General features: G+C 46.1%; 5 protein-coding genes across 5 annotated transcripts; 1 reads left to right on the forward strand and 4 right to left on the reverse strand.

Annotated features, from left to right (window-relative positions):
• Positions 1-15: 15 nt before the first annotated feature.
• Positions 16-3,099, reverse strand: CweA (uncharacterized protein; the record flags this gene model as incomplete). Its single annotated transcript, XM_057209407.1, has 2 exons — positions 16-2,967; positions 3,022-3,099. The coding sequence occupies 2 exons, from the start codon at positions 3,097-3,099 to the stop codon at positions 16-18; spliced, it is 3,030 nt and encodes a 1,009-aa protein (XP_057063181.1).
• Positions 3,100-4,754: 1,655 nt separating this feature from the next.
• N7495_006757 (uncharacterized protein) lies at positions 4,755-5,267 on the reverse strand (the record flags this gene model as incomplete). Its single annotated transcript, XM_057209408.1, has 1 exon — positions 4,755-5,267. One exon carries the CDS (start codon positions 5,265-5,267, stop codon positions 4,755-4,757), a length of 513 nt encoding a protein of 170 aa, XP_057063182.1.
• A 5,443-nt stretch (positions 5,268-10,710) lies between these two features.
• On the reverse strand, positions 10,711-11,184 carry N7495_006758 (uncharacterized protein; the record flags this gene model as incomplete). Its single annotated transcript, XM_057209409.1, has 1 exon — positions 10,711-11,184. One exon carries the CDS (start codon positions 11,182-11,184, stop codon positions 10,711-10,713), a length of 474 nt encoding a protein of 157 aa, XP_057063183.1.
• Positions 11,185-12,406: 1,222 nt separating this feature from the next.
• On the forward strand, positions 12,407-14,344 carry N7495_006759 (uncharacterized protein; the record flags this gene model as incomplete). Its single annotated transcript, XM_057209410.1, has 9 exons — positions 12,407-12,437; positions 12,491-12,889; positions 12,948-13,017; positions 13,064-13,129; positions 13,185-13,251; positions 13,311-13,457; positions 13,915-14,081; positions 14,131-14,275; positions 14,330-14,344. 9 exons carry the CDS (start codon positions 12,407-12,409, stop codon positions 14,342-14,344), a joined length of 1,107 nt encoding a protein of 368 aa, XP_057063184.1.
• Positions 14,345-16,739: 2,395 nt separating this feature from the next.
• Positions 16,740-18,116, reverse strand: N7495_006760 (fungal specific transcription factor domain-containing protein; the record flags this gene model as incomplete). The annotated part of the gene is made up of 1 exon (XM_057209411.1): positions 16,740-18,116. The coding sequence occupies one exon, from the start codon at positions 18,114-18,116 to the stop codon at positions 16,740-16,742; it is 1,377 nt and encodes a 458-aa protein (XP_057063185.1).
• Between the last annotated feature and the right edge of the window lie 334 nt (positions 18,117-18,450).

Here is an 18,450-nt window from a genome sequence, read left to right on the forward strand (position 1 = left end):
AGATCCCAAGATAGTTTACAGGATGAAAGCAAGAACACCGACAACTGCCGCAGCAACTGAGACAATTCCACCAGTGACATGAGTAGCCGCACCCTTGAACACAGCGATGGAGGAGGGTGAGGGCCCGGCGAACGAACTTGGGTCGGGTGAAACACCGTTAGGAACCATGGCGGCCATGCTTGCGGATGGAGTTGCCATGACCATGGAAACCATGGAGCTAGTGGGGACATTGACGGGAACCATGGACCATGCGGCGCTGGGGCTCAATGGGGCCTCAGATTCAGAGCTAGGGGTTTCAGGAGTAGGAATGGGGGATGAAGCAGCGGGAGAAGTCCAAGCATCAGTTGGAGCGGGAGTAGAGGACCAAGAGTCGGCTGGGGTTGGAGTAGAGGACCAAGAACCGGTTGGGGTGGCACTCCATTCTTCCTTTGGCGCTTGGAAGGCGGTTTCTGTAGGAGTAGGAGCAGAAGACCAAGCTTCAGTTGGAGTGGACGTAGAGGACCAAGAATCGGCTGGAGTGGGTGCAGAAGACCAAGCATCAGCTGAAGTGGGATTAGAAGACCAAGAATCGGTTGGGGTGGGAGTAGAGGACCAAGAACCGGTTGGGGTGGCACTCCATTCTTCCTTTGGCGCTTGGAAGGCGGTTTCTGTAGGAGTAGGAGCAGAAGACCAAGCATTAGCCGAAGTGGGAGTAGAAGACCAAGAACCGGTTGGAGTGGCGCTCCATTCTTCCTTTGGTGCTTGGAAAGGAGTTTCTGTGGGAGCGGGAGCAGAAGACCAGGAATCAGTTGGGGCGGGAGGAGAAGACCAAGCATCAGTTGAAGTGGGAGCAGAAGACCAAGAACCCGTTGGAGTGGCGCTCCATTCTTCCTTTGGTGCTTGGAAAGGAGTTTCTGTGGGAGTGGGAGCAGAAGACCAGGAATCAGTTGGAGCGGGAGGAGAAGACCAAGCGTCGGTTGGGGCGGAGGCAGGAGACCAGCTGGAAGAAGACCCAGGGGACTCGTCGAATGGCGTTGGGGCTGCGGCCGGGGGAGGTACAGCGGCGGTAGACTCCACGACCTTCGCAGCGGGTTCATTAGCCACGGGCACAGCGACAGACGGGGCGGTCTCGACGGCATGAGAGGGAACAAGCTCTGCATATACAGTCTCAGTCGGGTGGACCTGCTTGTGTGCAGTCCTGGTCACAGTGAGCAGAATCTCCTCAGTCCTTGTTGTACAAGGGGGAGTTTGAGGCTCGGGGGTAACATGTGCCTCCTCAACGACTGGAGCTGGAGGGGCACTCCATGCTTCTTTTGGCTCCTGGGGAGCCTCTGACGGAGGGGCAGCAGCAGGTGCTGGAGGAGCAGTCCACTCTTCTTTTGACTCCTGGGGAGCTTCTGATGGAGGGGCAACAGCAGGCGCTGGTGGTGCCGGAGGAGCACTCCACGCTTCCTTCGGTGTCTCTGGTTCCTCAGGAGCCGGAGCAGGAGGAGCTGGCTCAGCAACAGGAGGCTTAGGAGTGATATGAGCATGAGGTTTAGGAGCCTCTGGCTGTGGCTGCTTAGGCTGAGAAGGATACGACATCCATGGCATCTCAGGAACTTCTGCATATACCGGTTGAGGGGCGTGAATATCAGTATCATCAATCTTGATGGCATGATTGTCTTGGTGTTTCTCGTCGACATCTGTGCTGATACCAAGGTTCTCGGGGTCGTTGAAATCGATTCCATCGTCATCACCGGAAGGGCCACCCTCAGCGGTACCACCACCACCACCACCGGGACCTTCAGCGACACGGTCAGCAGTAGGGGCTGGGTTTCTGACTGCTCGACGGTCGAATGGCAAGATACCACCCTCGGGAACGTAGGGGCCGGGGCCGCCACCGAAGTGTGGTGGTGCATAGACTTCCTCGTGCTTGATATCAATGGAGTGGTCGTCCTGGTACTTCTCCTTGATATCAGTGTTGGTCTCAATAGAGATGGGCATGTTGAAACTCTGGCCGCCATCATTTCCTGAAGGACCGCCGATGGCAGTGCCGCCGACGACGTCTGGATGGTTTCCAGGGTGGCTTTCATCACGGCTGGGGGCACCGCCCTCAGATTCATATGGGGCGGCGTCGCCGAACTCGTCAAGGCCGTTAGGGCCGCCGAAGGGGGTTCCGTCCCTTGGGTCCCAGTCACGCTTGTACCAAATATCCTCATGCTTCAGATTGATGGAGTGATCGTCCTTGCTGTACTCCTTAACCTTGGTGTTGATGCCAACGTTCACCGGGGCGCCAAAGCTAATGCCTTCATCATCGCCGGAAGGACCGCCAAGAGCAGTTCCTCCGCCGACATATGGGGGCGGGGAAGCATCACCATGGCCTTCATCAAAGTTGTCGCCATCACCACCACTGGGTCCACCGATGGCGGTTCCACCAAATTCGTCCCAACGTTTGCCGTACTCAGTGGCAGGGACGTGGAAGTGTTCAGGTTTAGCGTCGTCGCCAGAGGCTGTGCGATAACCAGTCTCAGGTCCATGGACGAACTCCGGGCCAGGGTGGCTAATGACCACAGGAGCGTTAATGTTCTTGTCCTTGACCTTAATAGAGTGATCGTCCTTGTTGATCTCAGTCACCTCAGTGTTAAAGACACCGGTGATGGGCAAGTTGAAGCTCTGGCCTTCATCATCACCAGATGGGCCTCCAATGGCAGTGCCACCGCGAGGCCAGTCGCGCTTGTGGAAAGGACCAGCTCCAGCAGCACCGCCAGGTGGGAGCTTAGGAAATGGGCCGGCGCCAGGACCAAGAGCAACACCGTACGTCGCAGGGCTGGTCTTGTCACTGATCTTGATGGAGTGGTCGTCTGTCGTCTTTTCATAACCGTTGGTATTCGTGTTTACAGTTTTGCTGAGCGGGCCAAAGGTTGAATCCAAGTCATGGCCTGAAGGACCTCCAATCGCAGTGCCACCGGCTTTAGCTTTGTAGGGCAGAGCAGCATCAACATGGCCCTGTTTTCAATATTAACATCATAATCTCCATGTCCTCGTGGAAGATTTACTCACAGTGCCTTGCTCCATGGCCTGGGCCTGGAGGGCTGCAACCAGCAGAGCCAGAGGAATACCACCAACAAGTCCCTTCATAATGGCGGTTGAGAGAAGTTAGGTATTACAGATAAGGTAGGGACAGGTCACGTCCGATATTCGATCAAATGAGTGACAGTAAAAATGGATTTACGAGATAGAGCGAATGAACGGCGAAAATTGTCGATATGATCCTCAGAGGCTCTGTCATTTTTGATGTGGGAGATCACTAGAGCTTTTAGTAGTTCCGTTACATTCGCGATGACCATCATCCCATGCCTGTTGGAATGTTAGTCCACGGGATCAACCCGGCTACGCAGGGCCAAGCCGCCCGCGTTTCATCAGAATGTCGGCGAGAATGGGTAAACATCATCATTGTGTATGTATGGACCCCCCCCTGTGGTCGTTTGGAAGGGTAAACAATGGCCGTGCGGCTCCTTGTGTAGATGGAGCGAGTCCGAGCAACATTCCCAGGACTGCCGAGGGATCACAGAATTCATTAGGGAGACTATCTTCCAACCAGGAGTAGGCTTGAGCTTCGATTGTCCTGCTATTTCCAATCATTTTTCCACCGGAGAAATAGCATGACGGCATTCGCGTTGTCAAGCACCCAGGGGCGTGATTATAGCTAACGCACAATGCATACCCTCGCTCCGTCCCGTCGCCTCTTTGAGAGTTTCAAAATACAAGAGACGAGACAAGATCCCAGACATCGAGATTCCCAATGATGTCAAAAGACAACATGGACATGCACTGACCGTCGTCGGTATCGTTTGTGAGTAAACAAATATTCAAAATCTCCGAGCTTCTGGGCATCGGTGTGGCCTGGAGAACCCTTTCGGAACTTCAAGCTCCGCAGCAGGACTACAGTATTGGCATGGAAGGGAACCCTAGCAGATCTTAATTCAAGTGACTACGCAATGAAGATTCCATTGACTCGCTATGTAGATACTCCTTCCATAAGAGGAGTTGTGTATCCCGTCTTCGACATTCCCCTCCCACAGTCTTCACTTAAGAGGATCAGGGAGACAAACTTCCTATTGGGAAATTACTCTCCAGAGCCGAACAACCCTATAAAACCGAAGTTCTACAGGATCGAAGGCAACACATCGTCGTGGAATTTGTCACGAGGACAGAACGACGGTCGTGGCGGGCTCTGTTGCTTTTTTGATGAGGAAAGGAAAAAGAAAGTTGGGAGAAAATTTCTCACTTTTGTAGGTGCCTTTGATCACGTGGTCGGGCCGTCGTTATTCCTGGGAGACCAATCATGTTGCGTTTAGCGTATATACCAGTATATTCTCGGTTCTAAGTTGCTCCGTGTACGTTCCCTACCTCTCGTCGTCAATTTGATATCCTCTGCTAGATTGTGTATTCGCTATTGACACTATCAATACGTACTGATCTATCAATTTTGATGAATGATGTCATTACTAAGAATGATAAAAACGAATGCATTTAACTCCTTCCGACAAATGAAATCGTGAATCCCCATTGCAACGCGCAAGGCTTGGCAAACAAGGCAAAAAGATTGAAAGAAAAGAGTGACAATTATTGAGCTCTCAAGCTCCTTCAAGAGCTCAGGCGACCGGGTGAAATCCCTCCATCCAATATGTTGATCGGCCACCAGTGCACAGAAAAAGAAAAACGCTGAAGATCCGTACTATGGTGGTCAATTCCATGCTCGTCCACTTCTACTAACTCTGCGACTCCCATGTTTATCCGCCAAGTGATGCCTTCGAGGCACCATCCCTCCAGGTTGCTCCTCCAACTGCCGCCGTGATACCTAGGGCGATTGCAATCATGGTGCCCACGGTGCCGACGGCAATGATGGCTTTGATGATCATCCGTTGACGGTGGCTGAGTCTGTGAAAGCATGAACGTGGTGGATTCTCTTGTTTGTCCCACAGCTTGGATCGCCGTGGGCTACCTGTCCGACTTGGTTTGTATGGTCCGGCATTCTCAAGGTCGCGAAGCTCGCAGCCATCATGGTCGGCGGTCTTGGTTGTGAAAGTAAGTTCTTCGTATGACACAGTCGCCGCAGCATGAGAGTAGAACGGTGAATGAGGTTTGGCGCCGATGGAGGGGTCAAATTCAAAGGAACGCGTGGCTTCGTGTGGCGAAGGGGGTAGAGATGAAGGGTGTGCTATCTTGGGGGATCGTTTCTCGTCGCTGCTCTTGATTGATGCGGCCACCTGGGCCCCAATCACTCCTAGCCCATGCAGACTCATCTATGCGTGGGCTGAAGGGTAAAGATACCCTTCAAAATATTTTGGACAGCCTCCGCAGTTCTTTCTTGGTTAATTCCTTTTTTGAGGAGAAGTTTGAAGAAAGGCTGGAGATGGAGGAGAGATCAGAGAGGTTGGAGATTGAACGACGTAGACTCTTGCGCCTGGATTCTTGGTTGGATTTCTTGGTTTTGGTTTTGCAGGGTTTAGGATCTTGAGTGACTGCTTCGACAGGAATGATTACCGTTGGGACTCCGCCAAACATAAACAATCCCGTATCAACTTGAAATGCACTCCAAGTCCAAGTAGACCGCGGTAGTCTCATCACTCAGACTTTCAGACTTCAAAAATGGAAATAGAGGTGATAGAGTAATTTACACCGCACAGGTGTTTGCGAAAAAAGAATTGGGTAGTAACTTCCTGTTATTTTTGCAAATGGTTTCCTCCTTCCGTAGGCTTCGTAGATCTGGATTTTGTAAGGAATCTATGAACGCACCCCTGTTGGAATCTGAAATGTGCTGGAATGCAAGGTCTGAATATTATCGCCCCTTTCCCATCTTGTCCCACCTTGAGGGCATTCCTTGTCCTTCCTTGTCCTCACAAGATGGAAGGATTTTCTCTCCTTGCAGATTGTATTGCACGTTCATTGGATTTACTCTCCTTCGTACACATGCCCTCCGCTGCTCCTTATCACCGACCTTGAAACCTATCCCTCTCATAGGCTGTGTTTGTGTCCCTTCAACCCACAATGTGAGGATCCCACCTTGATTTGGTCCATAGTGAAGATCGCATCATTGGCAGGTGCAGATGTACCTCTTTAAGCTGCAGCCTACCTTAACGGCACTGCCGTCCATACCCAATCCTCTCCGAGAGTTTGCTTTTCCGATCGTCGGTATTTCCTCGCGTTAATACATCTGAAGTCTAGGGTCTTTTCAAGGCCGGTTATCACAATTTCAGCCAACATGCTGCTATAGTTAGTCAAGTATTCAAATGATGACCAATACTGTATCTAGGTACTAATTATCGCGCTCGTTCTGGGATCCAATACTACCTTGGTAGCTAGATAGTGGTTATGGAGCGTGATTCTAGGTCTAAAGGTAAAGGAGTTACTAGTAAACCATACATTAAAGCCCTAGGAAAGGGCCTTTTACTACACTATGAGGATGATGATATATTTTAGCAGGATAATACTAAAATCCATACATTAAAGGAAGCAGGAAGGTGGTTTCGACGTCGGAGGATTCGTCTTGAAAAATGGCCTGCACGATCGCCTGGTATGAGCCCGGTCGAACCATGTTGGTATCTTCTAAAGTGTAAATTAAGAAAGCTACACCCCGAATTGGTCGCAATGGGCCAAACTGCAGCTGATTGGGCCTATTTTAAGGCCTGTATTTGCGAAGCTTGGGATGCCATTCCACAGGCGATGATTGATAGCATAATTAGGTCTATGCCATGTAGATTAGCCGCTGTACGTAACTATAGGGAATATTATACTAGATATTGAATAAAATTCTGTTCTCATGTCATTTGCCTATATAAATACATATACTATACAGCTATTGCTATAATATTGGTGTAAGTATAGGTGGTTGAAGTAATTATATATATTTGGGGTGGGTGGGGCTAATTCCCGTGTGTGTACAGACTGTACACCAGTACCGAGTGTAGAATAGCTATTCGATATGGTAAACAAGAGGCTAATGCCCATTTCTGACACCTATCACAGGTAACGCTTTACGCTCCTATGATATCTATATGTCCTCTTGAAGTGATTGTAAAGTCTGAGTTTCATTCTTAGTTTGCTTACTATTATAAAGTGACGATTTGATCACATGACTGCTTTGTTCCATATTCCAACACAGACTTATGACCTAACGTAGTTGGTTGTTCCTATATGCCCAGGTGTATTCTATGTATCAATTTTGGTTTAGTTTAGTTGAGCCTAGGAGTCGACACCCATATATGTATGTATCGGTCGGTACAACGATGGTTTCAATAAGGTTGATGAGAAGCTAACGCCCACTTCTAACATTATAGATAACGCTTTATGCCCCTATAATATCTATGTATTCTCTTGGAGTGGTTGTGTTGCGACAGCCGCATGAGAAACAAGGTTGACGACACATAACCGCTAAGGCAGAAAGCATTTCGGCAGAAATGCTTCTGCCAAAGGCTGTAACATTCGGTTCGGAGTAACTAAAGTAAATCCTATACGAACGGGACACCCCACCGAATTTACGCGTTAGTCTCGTGTCTCTTATTTTCAACTACCCACCATGCCTCCAAAAATAGCTCCTATCATTCAAGATAAACAGGAACAGGAGAGGAATGTCTTGTTAGCTTTACAAGCTCTAAAAAATGGTCAAATATTGTCAATACGCCAAGCTGCAGCTATATTTAATATACCTAAGTCGACTCTCCATCGCCGCCAATCTGGTGTTCGATCTCGGCTTGAAATACGCGCAAACAACCATAAATTGACTGAATTTGAAGAGGATTCATTAATTCAATGGGTCGTCTCTCTAAACGATCGCGGATGTGCTCCTAGGACTAAAGAGGTTGGTAGAATGGCCAATATTTTGCTCGCCGACCGCGGAACCACCCCCCTCTTACGATCGGACGAAACTGGGTCACCAACTTTACTACACGTTTACCTGAAATTCAAGCTACCTATTCAAAGCCACGCGATTGGCAACGTGCGCGCCAAGAGGACTATGATGTGATAAATAATTGGTTTAAATTGGTTGAAAACACGATATCTATAATTTTGACGAGACAGGATTCGCGATGGGACGATGTGCGACCGCAAGAGTGGTTACTAGAGCTGGATATTATGGTAAGAGAGCTTAAAAACAGCCTGGAAACCGCGAATGGGTTACTGTTATTGAGTGTTTAGGCGCGTCTGGTTACACGCCTCCACCCTGTATCATCTTTAAAGGAAAGGTGATGATGCAGAGCTGGTTTGCTCCTGACCTTGGATTACCATCTAATTAGCGAATCGAGATAAGCCCCAATGGCTGGATATCAGATCAAATAGGGCTCCGATGGCTTGAAAAGCTCTTTATACCTGCTACTGCGCGTACTAAAGGACGGTATCGACTCCTAATCCTAGATGGTCATGGTAGCCATTTAACCCCTGATTTCGACCGGATATGCAAAAAACATGATATTATACCACTTTTTATGCCTGCGCATGCTTCACATCTTCCACAGCCTCTTGATGTTGGGTGTTTTGCGATGTTGAAACGCTCTTATACTCGGCTGGTTGAGTCTAGAGTAGAGCTTGGCTTCAGCCACATCAATAAGGAAGATTTTCTAGAGATATATTCTTTCGCACGTGTTGAAGCTCTTACATCTGCATCTAAAGCGTTCGCCGCGACCGGAATCGTGCTACTTGACCTTATTAGAGTGCTTAAAAAGCTTAATATGCGCGTCCTAACACCACCACCACCACCTTCTAGGGGGAGTGATTCAAGCCGAAATTGGACACCAAGAACCCCTAAAACACAAAAAGATTTACGGCGTCAACATAAAGCTATACTCCGCACAGTATCTCGAACACCACCATCGTCATCTAGGAGAGCATTAGACCAGATAATAAAGGGTGCAAATACCCTATATCAGGAGAATGCTCTTCTACGCCAGGAAAATAGGGATTTACGCGCCGCGCATGAGGAAAAAAAAAGAAGCAAAAAGCACGTCCAAATTGAAAAATGGCAGTAGTAGAAGGGGTTACAATTCAGGAGGGAATGGATGTGGTTGACGCCTTAAATACTGCTCCTAAACCTAGTGATGCCAATTTACCATCAGAGGGCCAGGCGCCCCAACGCCGATGTGGGATATGCAGGAATTCTGGTCATAGGAGGGAAACCTGTCCTGACCGACCGATTTAATAGTTTTTTTACTATTATATAGTATTTAATGGAGTTATTGGGATTCAAATATATAAGTGGGTCTAGTTGTCCCGTTCGCCTATGTGTCCCGTTCGTATGAGATTTACTCCGTACTTACTCGGAAGAACTAGATTAGTATATCACAGCATCCTTGAACGATATGCATTCATAACAAACGATACCCTTGAGCGATGTGCATTCACGATAGTGGTATTCCGTCTTCTGTCTTGGATGAATGGTTACATTCGTCCAGGATGGAGGAACCATCATGTACTATAAGTAGCTAGTTCTCTCCGTCAATGAAAGACCAGACTTCACAACAACCACAGCATTCAGTATTGTAGCATCCACTACTAGATCGGTGGATTGTCTACGGTGTTGAGTAGTGGTTAGTTGGAGCTCACCAACTCCTTGCTTACTACAGTAAACTCGAACACTATTCTCAGTTACGATATTCTAATATCACTCTATTGAGCGACAGGTTGTAAAAGCCTGGTCTTTCATTCATAGTGAGGACTAGCTATTTATTGTATAAGTTGCTCTTCTGTCTGAGACGAATATGTTCTATCGTCTAGAACAGAAGAGTCGATAAAAACGGGATATCACTGTTGTAAATGCATACTGCTCAAAGTTGTCGTTTGCGATGCACTCTGAACAGGGATTCGTGATGTAGTTTAAACCGGGATGTCGTTTGTCCGATACTCCAACAATAACTATAGTTGTTCAATTGACAAAGCCAAATCAACCTCTGAAAAGCATCATCATGTCTACCATCTCATTCAAAAATATCTTTACGTCTTCTTCGCTGTAATTTGCATCGTTATAATCAATTGAGATAGTACTGCAATCTCGCCAGCTTTCGAGCCGTAACGAACTATCTCACTAGATATTAGTAGTATTGGGTGCACTTCAAGATCTGTGTTTGAACAACAGTCGGAACTCACAGATATATGGTAGGTACTGATTCAATGAGAACTGGACATCTTTGACTGTTAAGATAGAATTTTGACTATTTTTCTTGTAAACATCTCGTGGGATGCATGCTTCAATAATGCCATCGCTAGCGAATACCTGCTCAAAGAAAACAGGAGTTTAGTTACTAGTCTGTAGAGCCCACTCTCATGAAGCACCAGCTTACCGGTGCAGTGAAATGATCACGCGGCAATACACCACTGGAGTAATTTAAAAAACCGAGTCTATTAGAAATTTCAGCCATTCTTTGTAAATGAGATATAGCCTACCGTATTATGAGGTACGCGATCAGATTTGAAATCGAAATTGAAACCGGTAGCTGACATGGCTGGTTGATCCAAAATTCGTATGAAGTCTTTACAACGGAGCATGCTCGAATCAGAAGAGTATTGAGTTCAGGCCTACCCGCATTGACGACGTTATAAGACTTGATATTCTGAAACAATATTGGTGTGGTGCTGATGCAAACAGAGTAAAGATTCTTGATGCCGGTGGAATATTCATTTGTGAGGTGATGCCGGCCATTGAACGGAGATAGTGCGAGGTGTGTCTGGGTTTCAGGCACATCGGGTCCAGGTGGGTTAAGTTTCAGAACGGTGGCAAATATGGCAGCATGGGCGAGATGTCTCATTGTGTTGGCAGGGTGTTATATTGCCAGAAACAACCTCTGCGAGAACACGCAACAGGTCACCGACGAACTTGCGAAACCCCATACCGTCAAAGTGGATGTGGTTGGCGTGAAAAAGAAATTGCACATGCTTGGTGTCCAGTAGGTCGGTCATACTATCCACCGGTGCTGCTAAATGAGTCGCGAAAGCTCGGGCGTTGCCTTTATTATCGACGGCGCAACGTTTCTTACTCTCATCACGCAGTTCGTAAGCTTGTCGGCTACTGACTTCCACTTTGATAATACCAGATACCCAGGCTTCAAGTTCGCACTTGCCCGAGAAAACTTGATGTTGAATCCAAGGAAAGCCATAATCATCCCACTTGGTGGTGTGAGAGATCACTGAGTGTGTATATCGCATATGTATATAGGCTTCTTTCAGAGCCATGTGCAGTACTGCTAATGTCAGTCCCCGGCAATGGAATTGCACTGAACTCATTAAGTCCATGTCATTTTCGCCTTTCTCAATGCTGGATCGGGATCCGACAATGGCTTCAGTTCCAATTGCACGTCGTTACCACAAACCAGAATCCATTGGCGACTGCTGCCATTGATAATGACTTGGGGCAAGAGGTGGTAATCGCGGTACTCTAAACAATCGATGGAAACAACTCAACAAGAAATTCAACATTCTCAATACACTGATTATTAACCAGGATGATAATGAAGTAGAAGCCATATTGTTCTCACTCACGAGTGTCTACGTGAAGTTAGTTGCAATTGCGTGATGAGATCGGAGCTTTTTACACGGGAATCAAATAACTATGTTGGCGACACGGTGACTATTTTCAGGCGTTACATTGACTTGAAGATGTAGAAAGTGATGAATCATATTACAAATCAGAAAATGGGCGTAGGCATCTTGATCGAACTAGAGATCTATGTTGAATCAGGGTTCTCCAGATCTTTGGACAGAGAGTGGTCCATGCTCTTGGTTAATCTTGAAATAAGTGGGAATAACTAGTCTGGGCGAGAGTTTCCGTGACATCGTTGAGATCATCAAGCGCCGATCGATTAATGATCAGCGCATAATTTCCGTTAACAAAAGAAGCGTCCAATTTAGTTTGCAAGATTTAAGAAAACTGTTTTTATCAGCATAGTGTTTTTCTGTAGAATGGATAATTTCTGCGATATCCTGAAATCACTGCTTGAACAAAGTAAATGGAGATATGTGGTGAAATTGTCGAAATTTGTGGGGTGTTCTTGCCTCCACATTAAGTTCAATCATACTTCGACATATCATTACCCTCTAAAGGAAACGTGGATGTGTGAAATTTATGATCCAGTTTTCATGCTCCATCGCAATTATAAATTTGGGTAGCGCGTCAGTGAGTTTGTGACTTAGCGAAGCTTAGATTTTTCTCTCCTTGAACTCCCAGCGAAAGGGGAAAAAAGACAAGATATTAGTTCCTCACAATGAGTGTGCTTGACTCACTTCAGTATTGGGATGCTTTGCGTTTGCTGGAACCTCTCTCACGCTGTACATCATTGGTCTAGTCGTTCACCGTCTATATTTCAGTCCAATTGCATCTTTTCCAGGGCCTTTACTCGCCCGGAGTACATTTTGGTACGAGTTCTACTATGACTGGGTACAAACCGGACAGTATTACATGGAGATTGAGCGCATGCACCGAAAATACGGTTAGAACTTCTTTCATACACATTCAAATCGAGTTTCTTATATCTGTCTGCAGGCCCAGTCGTACGCATCACACCTGCCGAGATTCACGTTCGCGACCCGGTTTTCTACCATGAGCTCTTTGTCATGGGTGCTGTTCGAAAGATGGAAGCTTACCCAAGATTTGCAGAAGGAACTGGATTTGAGGGTAACTTAATTCCCATTATTGCTACTAGATTGAAGATTGAAAAGAACCTGCTAATTCTGAATGAAGACATGGTCGCCGTTTCCACCACACACGACATGCATCGCGTCACCAGAGCCCTTCTTAATCCTTTCTTTTCCATTGCTGGAATCGCACGTGTCGAAGAACGCGCTGTCCAGCGGGTGGAGCAGTTGCGTAGCCGACTGAATGGATTTGTAAACACGGGAATACCAGTCAACATTACCCATGCATTTAACTCGCTTATGACCGGTGCGTATAAAAGTCCTTTACCACTATAGGATGAAACTTGACAACTGGGATATATCAGATATCGTTTCTTGTATGCTGTTTGAAGAGCCTAGTGATTATCTAAACGATCCTACATTCAATGCAGAATGGTAAGGGTTTGTCCTTATCATGTGGATGAAGCTAACTTCTTTGAAGGTTTGAAGTGCTGAAAAAGGGCGCTGTGACAATTCCTTTGCTGGCACATATGCCATGGTTTGCGAAGTACATCATTTCCTTCCGCTGTTATGTCTTTTCTAATTCAATGATTGGTTAATAGGCTTTTGGTAATGCCTGTAGTAAGGGCTTTATCTGAGAGGATAACCAAATGGAGGATTTGGGACGATGTGAGTGCAACTATCTTCTATAATAATTAATTTTGGTCTGGATTCTAATACTTTGCTAGAAAGCTCGCAGGCAAATGGTCAAATCTCGACTTCGACCAGCAGATGAGGCCAAGAATCGAAGTGATACCACTTTCTTTGACCATCTTGTGCATAGTGATCTGGTGGAGTCAATATTCGGCAACGGCGGGTTTTCTCGCCTATCACAGGTAAGACGAGTAACCCATATCATAGTAGAGACACTCGATTCTGGGCTTACAATTGGCAGTTGATCCAGCAAGCTGGAACCCATAATGTTTCCACAACACTGGTGACTTTGGTGACATATCTGGGGCTGAATCCGGATATAGAAAAATGACTTCGTGAAGAACTTCAGGCTTTCTATGACGAGAACACCCAGAACCATATCACGTGGCGACAACTAGAAAAGTTGCCATATTTGAAGGCATGTTACCAAGAAGCACTAAGGTAACTTGCTATCACTTTAACAAAAAGAAATCAACTCATCCTATTTTATAATCAGAATTTCGATGGGTCTACTACACCGCCAAGTACGGAGGTCACCAGACGTCGAACTGGAATGCAGTGGCTGGAAAATTCCTAAGGGAGTAAGTGATGAGTCACCCTTCAATATATCCCGATTAATTTCATAACAAATTCACACAGACTCCTATCTCAATGACGAACCACTGGATTCACATGGATGCCGATATCTTCCCAGACCCAAGAAAGTTCGAGCCAGAACGTTGGCTGGGGAACCAAGATAAAGTCAAGCTAATGTACGACTACTTCGTTCCATTTTCAAAAGGGTCTCGTGCATGTCTGGCTAAGAAGTAAGTTATTACCCACTATAAAGCAGCTTGGGACTCACAATTTCGACAGTCTTGTCGACATGACTATTTACCACACCATCGGAAAGCTGTACGGTCCGCTAGCCCCACGTATGATACTTCACGAGACAAACGAAGATGCGGTTCGACCTGTACATGGCCTTCTCTTTCCATTTCCGCAACTAGATTCGCCGGGCGTAAGGGTCTGTCTTACGAGTGGAGTTGATTGATGAAAGATATTGTTGTCACAGGATGACAAGAGGTAACTGGTGCGTAGTTTTTATCCATATATAAATAATTGTGAAGGTGAATACAGTACACGAGATCAGAATACCGCTGTTTATGTGTTTGAGTACTTTAGTCATCAAATATGTATTGGTCAAAATATAGATGCGATGTTATATATCCTCTCGCCAAAGTTATCTCACCAGTTATAAGATACTTCTGTGCTGCTATGGCACTTTTCTTTTTCTAGCAATAAATTCTGCTCAACTTCTTGACAAGAATATTGTGCTTCCCTAACACATGGGGGTTGCTGGAATGCAGTGCATTCTACTGAAATTTACTCATTGAGCTTGACTCTGAGCGCTCTCATTAAAGCGGCGGTAGCTGTTTTAGGGAAGCCCCACCGGGGAAAGGAAATCTGCTACATACAGTGTCGGTTCACAGGGATCTTGATGCACTATTACTACTATGTTGTACGTGTGACAAGTTATGCGGTAAGATGTGTGTTCATTCTAAGTTCCCGCGATGGAATCGGGTATGCCCCGATTCCACTAGTTTCATTCACTTCCCGAGTTCATTCACTTCAGCAAACCAGATTCCATTGGTTCCAACATACAGTTACCTAGGTAATTTTTGACTGCAGTCAGACTAATATATATGCACCATATATACCTGGGTATGCTTACTTCGGGTGCGAAAAGACCAATGCCCTCACTTCGACGCTGACCCTAGGACTCGGCATCTTTAGGGTATTCAGGGACATAAAGGACGTATGAGGAGTATCTGCAGCAAATATTGTCAGAACGGTGTACCTTATCTGGACTCTCCATACTACAAGCTTGTAATGGCTCATGATAGAGGAAAAACCGACAGTACGAATGGCCAGCCACTTACATTTAACACTGTCCTCACTCGTGTCAAACCCCTTAAACAGAATTACATCTTCCACGTCCTGTCTACTCGTATAGTACCATTGACATGTATCATTCGGCTCATACTGTGGATAGAGCATGGTGCCAGTATAATTACCGCGTATCATATCAGTTTCAATCAATTTAGACGAGTCCAAGGTTCGTCTATCACACACAGCCAGAGGGTGGTCCTCAATCGGCCCACTAATTGGTCGCCAAAGACTATTTTCTCAAGTCAGGACTATTCTTTCAATCTGCAGTCTGACTGCATAGGCCTTGAGGGGAGACAAGAGCTAGAATCCTGTAGATACTGTTACTCACTTGATCAGTCGGACTCGCCCAGATAGAAGGTATTGAGATTCTTTGGGAAGATGATTTCTAATACGTTCCATCATCGGGGTTCCAATTTTGTCCCGAGTTAGAAGTGTGTCTTGAAGATTGTCAGCAAACATCTATGCTGATTCGATATAGTCGATCCGTAACTTACCAATATGAACCTGATGGGCGAAGCCTTGCAAATTTGGGTTTCTCCGTCGTTGCTCTTTTGCACTTTTTTTCTTTCTGATCTACCAAGATTGTTATTTTTTGGTGGCTGGAGGCAAAGTTGCATTGTGGTCACCTACTTTCCAATCGAATATCATTACCTCATCAGCTCCTTCAACCTCCTTTTTAAAAATAGCCTCGCATTCTGGCAAAAATATATTTTCAATATTTTTTGGGTCCGAATATTCATATGCTTTGGTGAGAGCCGGCCGGGGGCACCTTCTATAGGCGAAGCCATTGGTGTCCAGAGTGAATGGAGGACCTTCAGTCAATCCCCTGATGTCTCTTATAGTCTCTGCATGTTCCGCCACACAAAATACTAAGTTTGTCGTCTTTTCACGCTGTTTGGTTGGCTTTCTCCGTCCAACAAATTGACTAATGCGATATGGGCGAGTATTGGCATAACTGGGTTGCCATTGGAGGTATGTCAACCTTGTCTCAACATCTGTAGCCATACCATTCTTCCATCTAGGATATGGAAAACGGTGAAAAGGAAAAAAAGCAAGCGAAAATTAGAATGATGAATGTTGAGTAAGTACTCATATTAGGGGGATTCTTCAAGGTTATATCCTACATCTTTTACGACTGTGCTGTGAGCTAAGGGCCTCATGTCAATAGCGGGAACCCGAAGGGGGTTAGCGACGTGACTCATCATAGGGGTCTACATTGAGGCAGCCCCAAAAGTGAGTCTAAGCCGCCCAAAGCCCACCAAAAAAAAAAAAAAAAAAGGAAAAAAAATCGATCGCTATTGAAAATTGATCTTGCATCCAATTACTGCGTATCTTTGAAATACTACCGAAGATTAGTCTAACTGGTCAATGTTCCTACCTTATGGAGCAGAAGTCGATGGCTGAGATTTTTGCTGGAGATGACAATATCAAGGTAGGCAGTCACATTTCAGAATGAAAATGGATAATCAAACATTCGGGGGTAGTTCATGGAAGCTCCCAGCATGTCATCAAGACTTTGTGTCTGTCAAAAGTCAGCGGTTGGTCTGGAAACACATGAAATCAAATGTACATACCAGGTCCAGAAATCCAGGTTCCATATTTGAATATGGGGCAGAATGGTACGGCTCGTGATCAAGTGGATTACTTAACCCCTGATCCAATGCATGCCAGGCAGGTGAGGTTGATTGGGTTAATGGGCCAGGAAATGTCGGAATGCTCGCAGCAGGCCCAGATGGAGTGGTCTGTTTCTGACCACGAATCTTAATGAGTATCAAATCCAAAACTTGAACTGTTTTTTTAGATCCATCTGACCCTTCGCTAGATGCAGCCCAGTGTTGGTATGAGTTTTGCAAGGCCTCCACTATTTGCATTCTCAAGTTTTCAGCCAGTGGTATATGCTTTGAATCCGCAAGATCAACTAAAATATCATAGTTCAGTTCTAGACAGAGCATGGTTGTTGCCGACATAAACATGCCATTTATCATTGGACCTCTTGTCCTCCATCGATCGGAAAAGAGTCGCCCACCGGGCTGGATCTCTTTATTGACTAGACAATGGTATTCATGGATGTGAAGACATGCGTGAACGCAGGCGTCGCGCGAGTATGAGAACTTTTCTTCAGTTCTTGCAGGTGCTAGATAGCGATAATGCAAGACGCACTTTGCCCTTGAACGAGTAAGAGCGAGTAATATACGATGAAAGATTATACGCGTATCATCCAATAGTGACATTTCCAGCGACCGTTCATGGAGATTTTCTGGAAGTGAAGCGTACGTATCATCAAGCAGTTTATCCAGCTTCATAGCATCTGCGTAACTTGGAAGTCGGACTGAGGTTGAGAAATCGGCAATAGCACCAAAAACAGAATTCATCTTATTGTTCGCAAGTAACCATTGGCAGGGTGTATGGAGGTGGTCGGGCCGTGATGGAGGGAGTGCAGTCGAGTCTTCGTCAAAATCCTCATCTAGCAGATTTCGAGGACGAGCGGTATCTGATTGGGACTCTTTCAACAGCCGAGGGAGCCCAACGGAAAGGGACATCATAGTATCCATATCCGTGATCAAGTGCCACACTCTTCGTCGCATTTCACCGTCGAAAGGGGAAATCTTAGGAAAGTATGATGCATCACGGTGGTAGCCCATGCGCCGAGCCATTCTTATCACAACACCAAGAAGGATCAAGTTTCCAATATTTGGATCCTGCTTTTGAACAAATCGAGTGCCCAATGCGAAAGAAAGAGTTTCGATTGTATCTGGTGGGCATTCATCGTATTTTCCTATGATCAAACATTGGTTGATCTTATGGGTGTACTTCTCAAGCACGCCTGTCAGATTTGGTATGATTGGATTGCTCTTGTCCTGGCACGTTATAGCCACGCATAGGATGCCATATAGTTTCCCAATCCACATGATCGGGGTTTCTCCAGGATTCTTCCAGAATCTTTCGTACTGTTTAAAAAGTAAGTATTCATCATACCAAGGGGAGACGCTATTCATTACATGTCTAAGAAATGACGGACCGTGAATCACTGTGTTTTAGCGAAGGTAAGCTTGCATTTCAATTTATTCCTAGGGTATTCAATCGCACCTGGAAGATGTTTGCCGCGAAAATACTCAGCTACGAGTCTGTCACTTAATTCCTTCGACGGCAGTCCGGCCAAAATCTCTTCTTTGGTCGCGGATTCACAGTCTGGGAACAGCAGGTCTGGTGTACCGGCCATAACTGACACCTGACTACTGCTAG

Source organism: Penicillium taxi (assembly GCF_028828555.1).
Source record: "Penicillium taxi strain IBT 34144 chromosome Unknown utg000004l_segment0_segment0, whole genome shotgun sequence".
Lineage (NCBI taxonomy): Eukaryota > Fungi > Ascomycota > Eurotiomycetes > Eurotiales > Aspergillaceae > Penicillium > Penicillium taxi.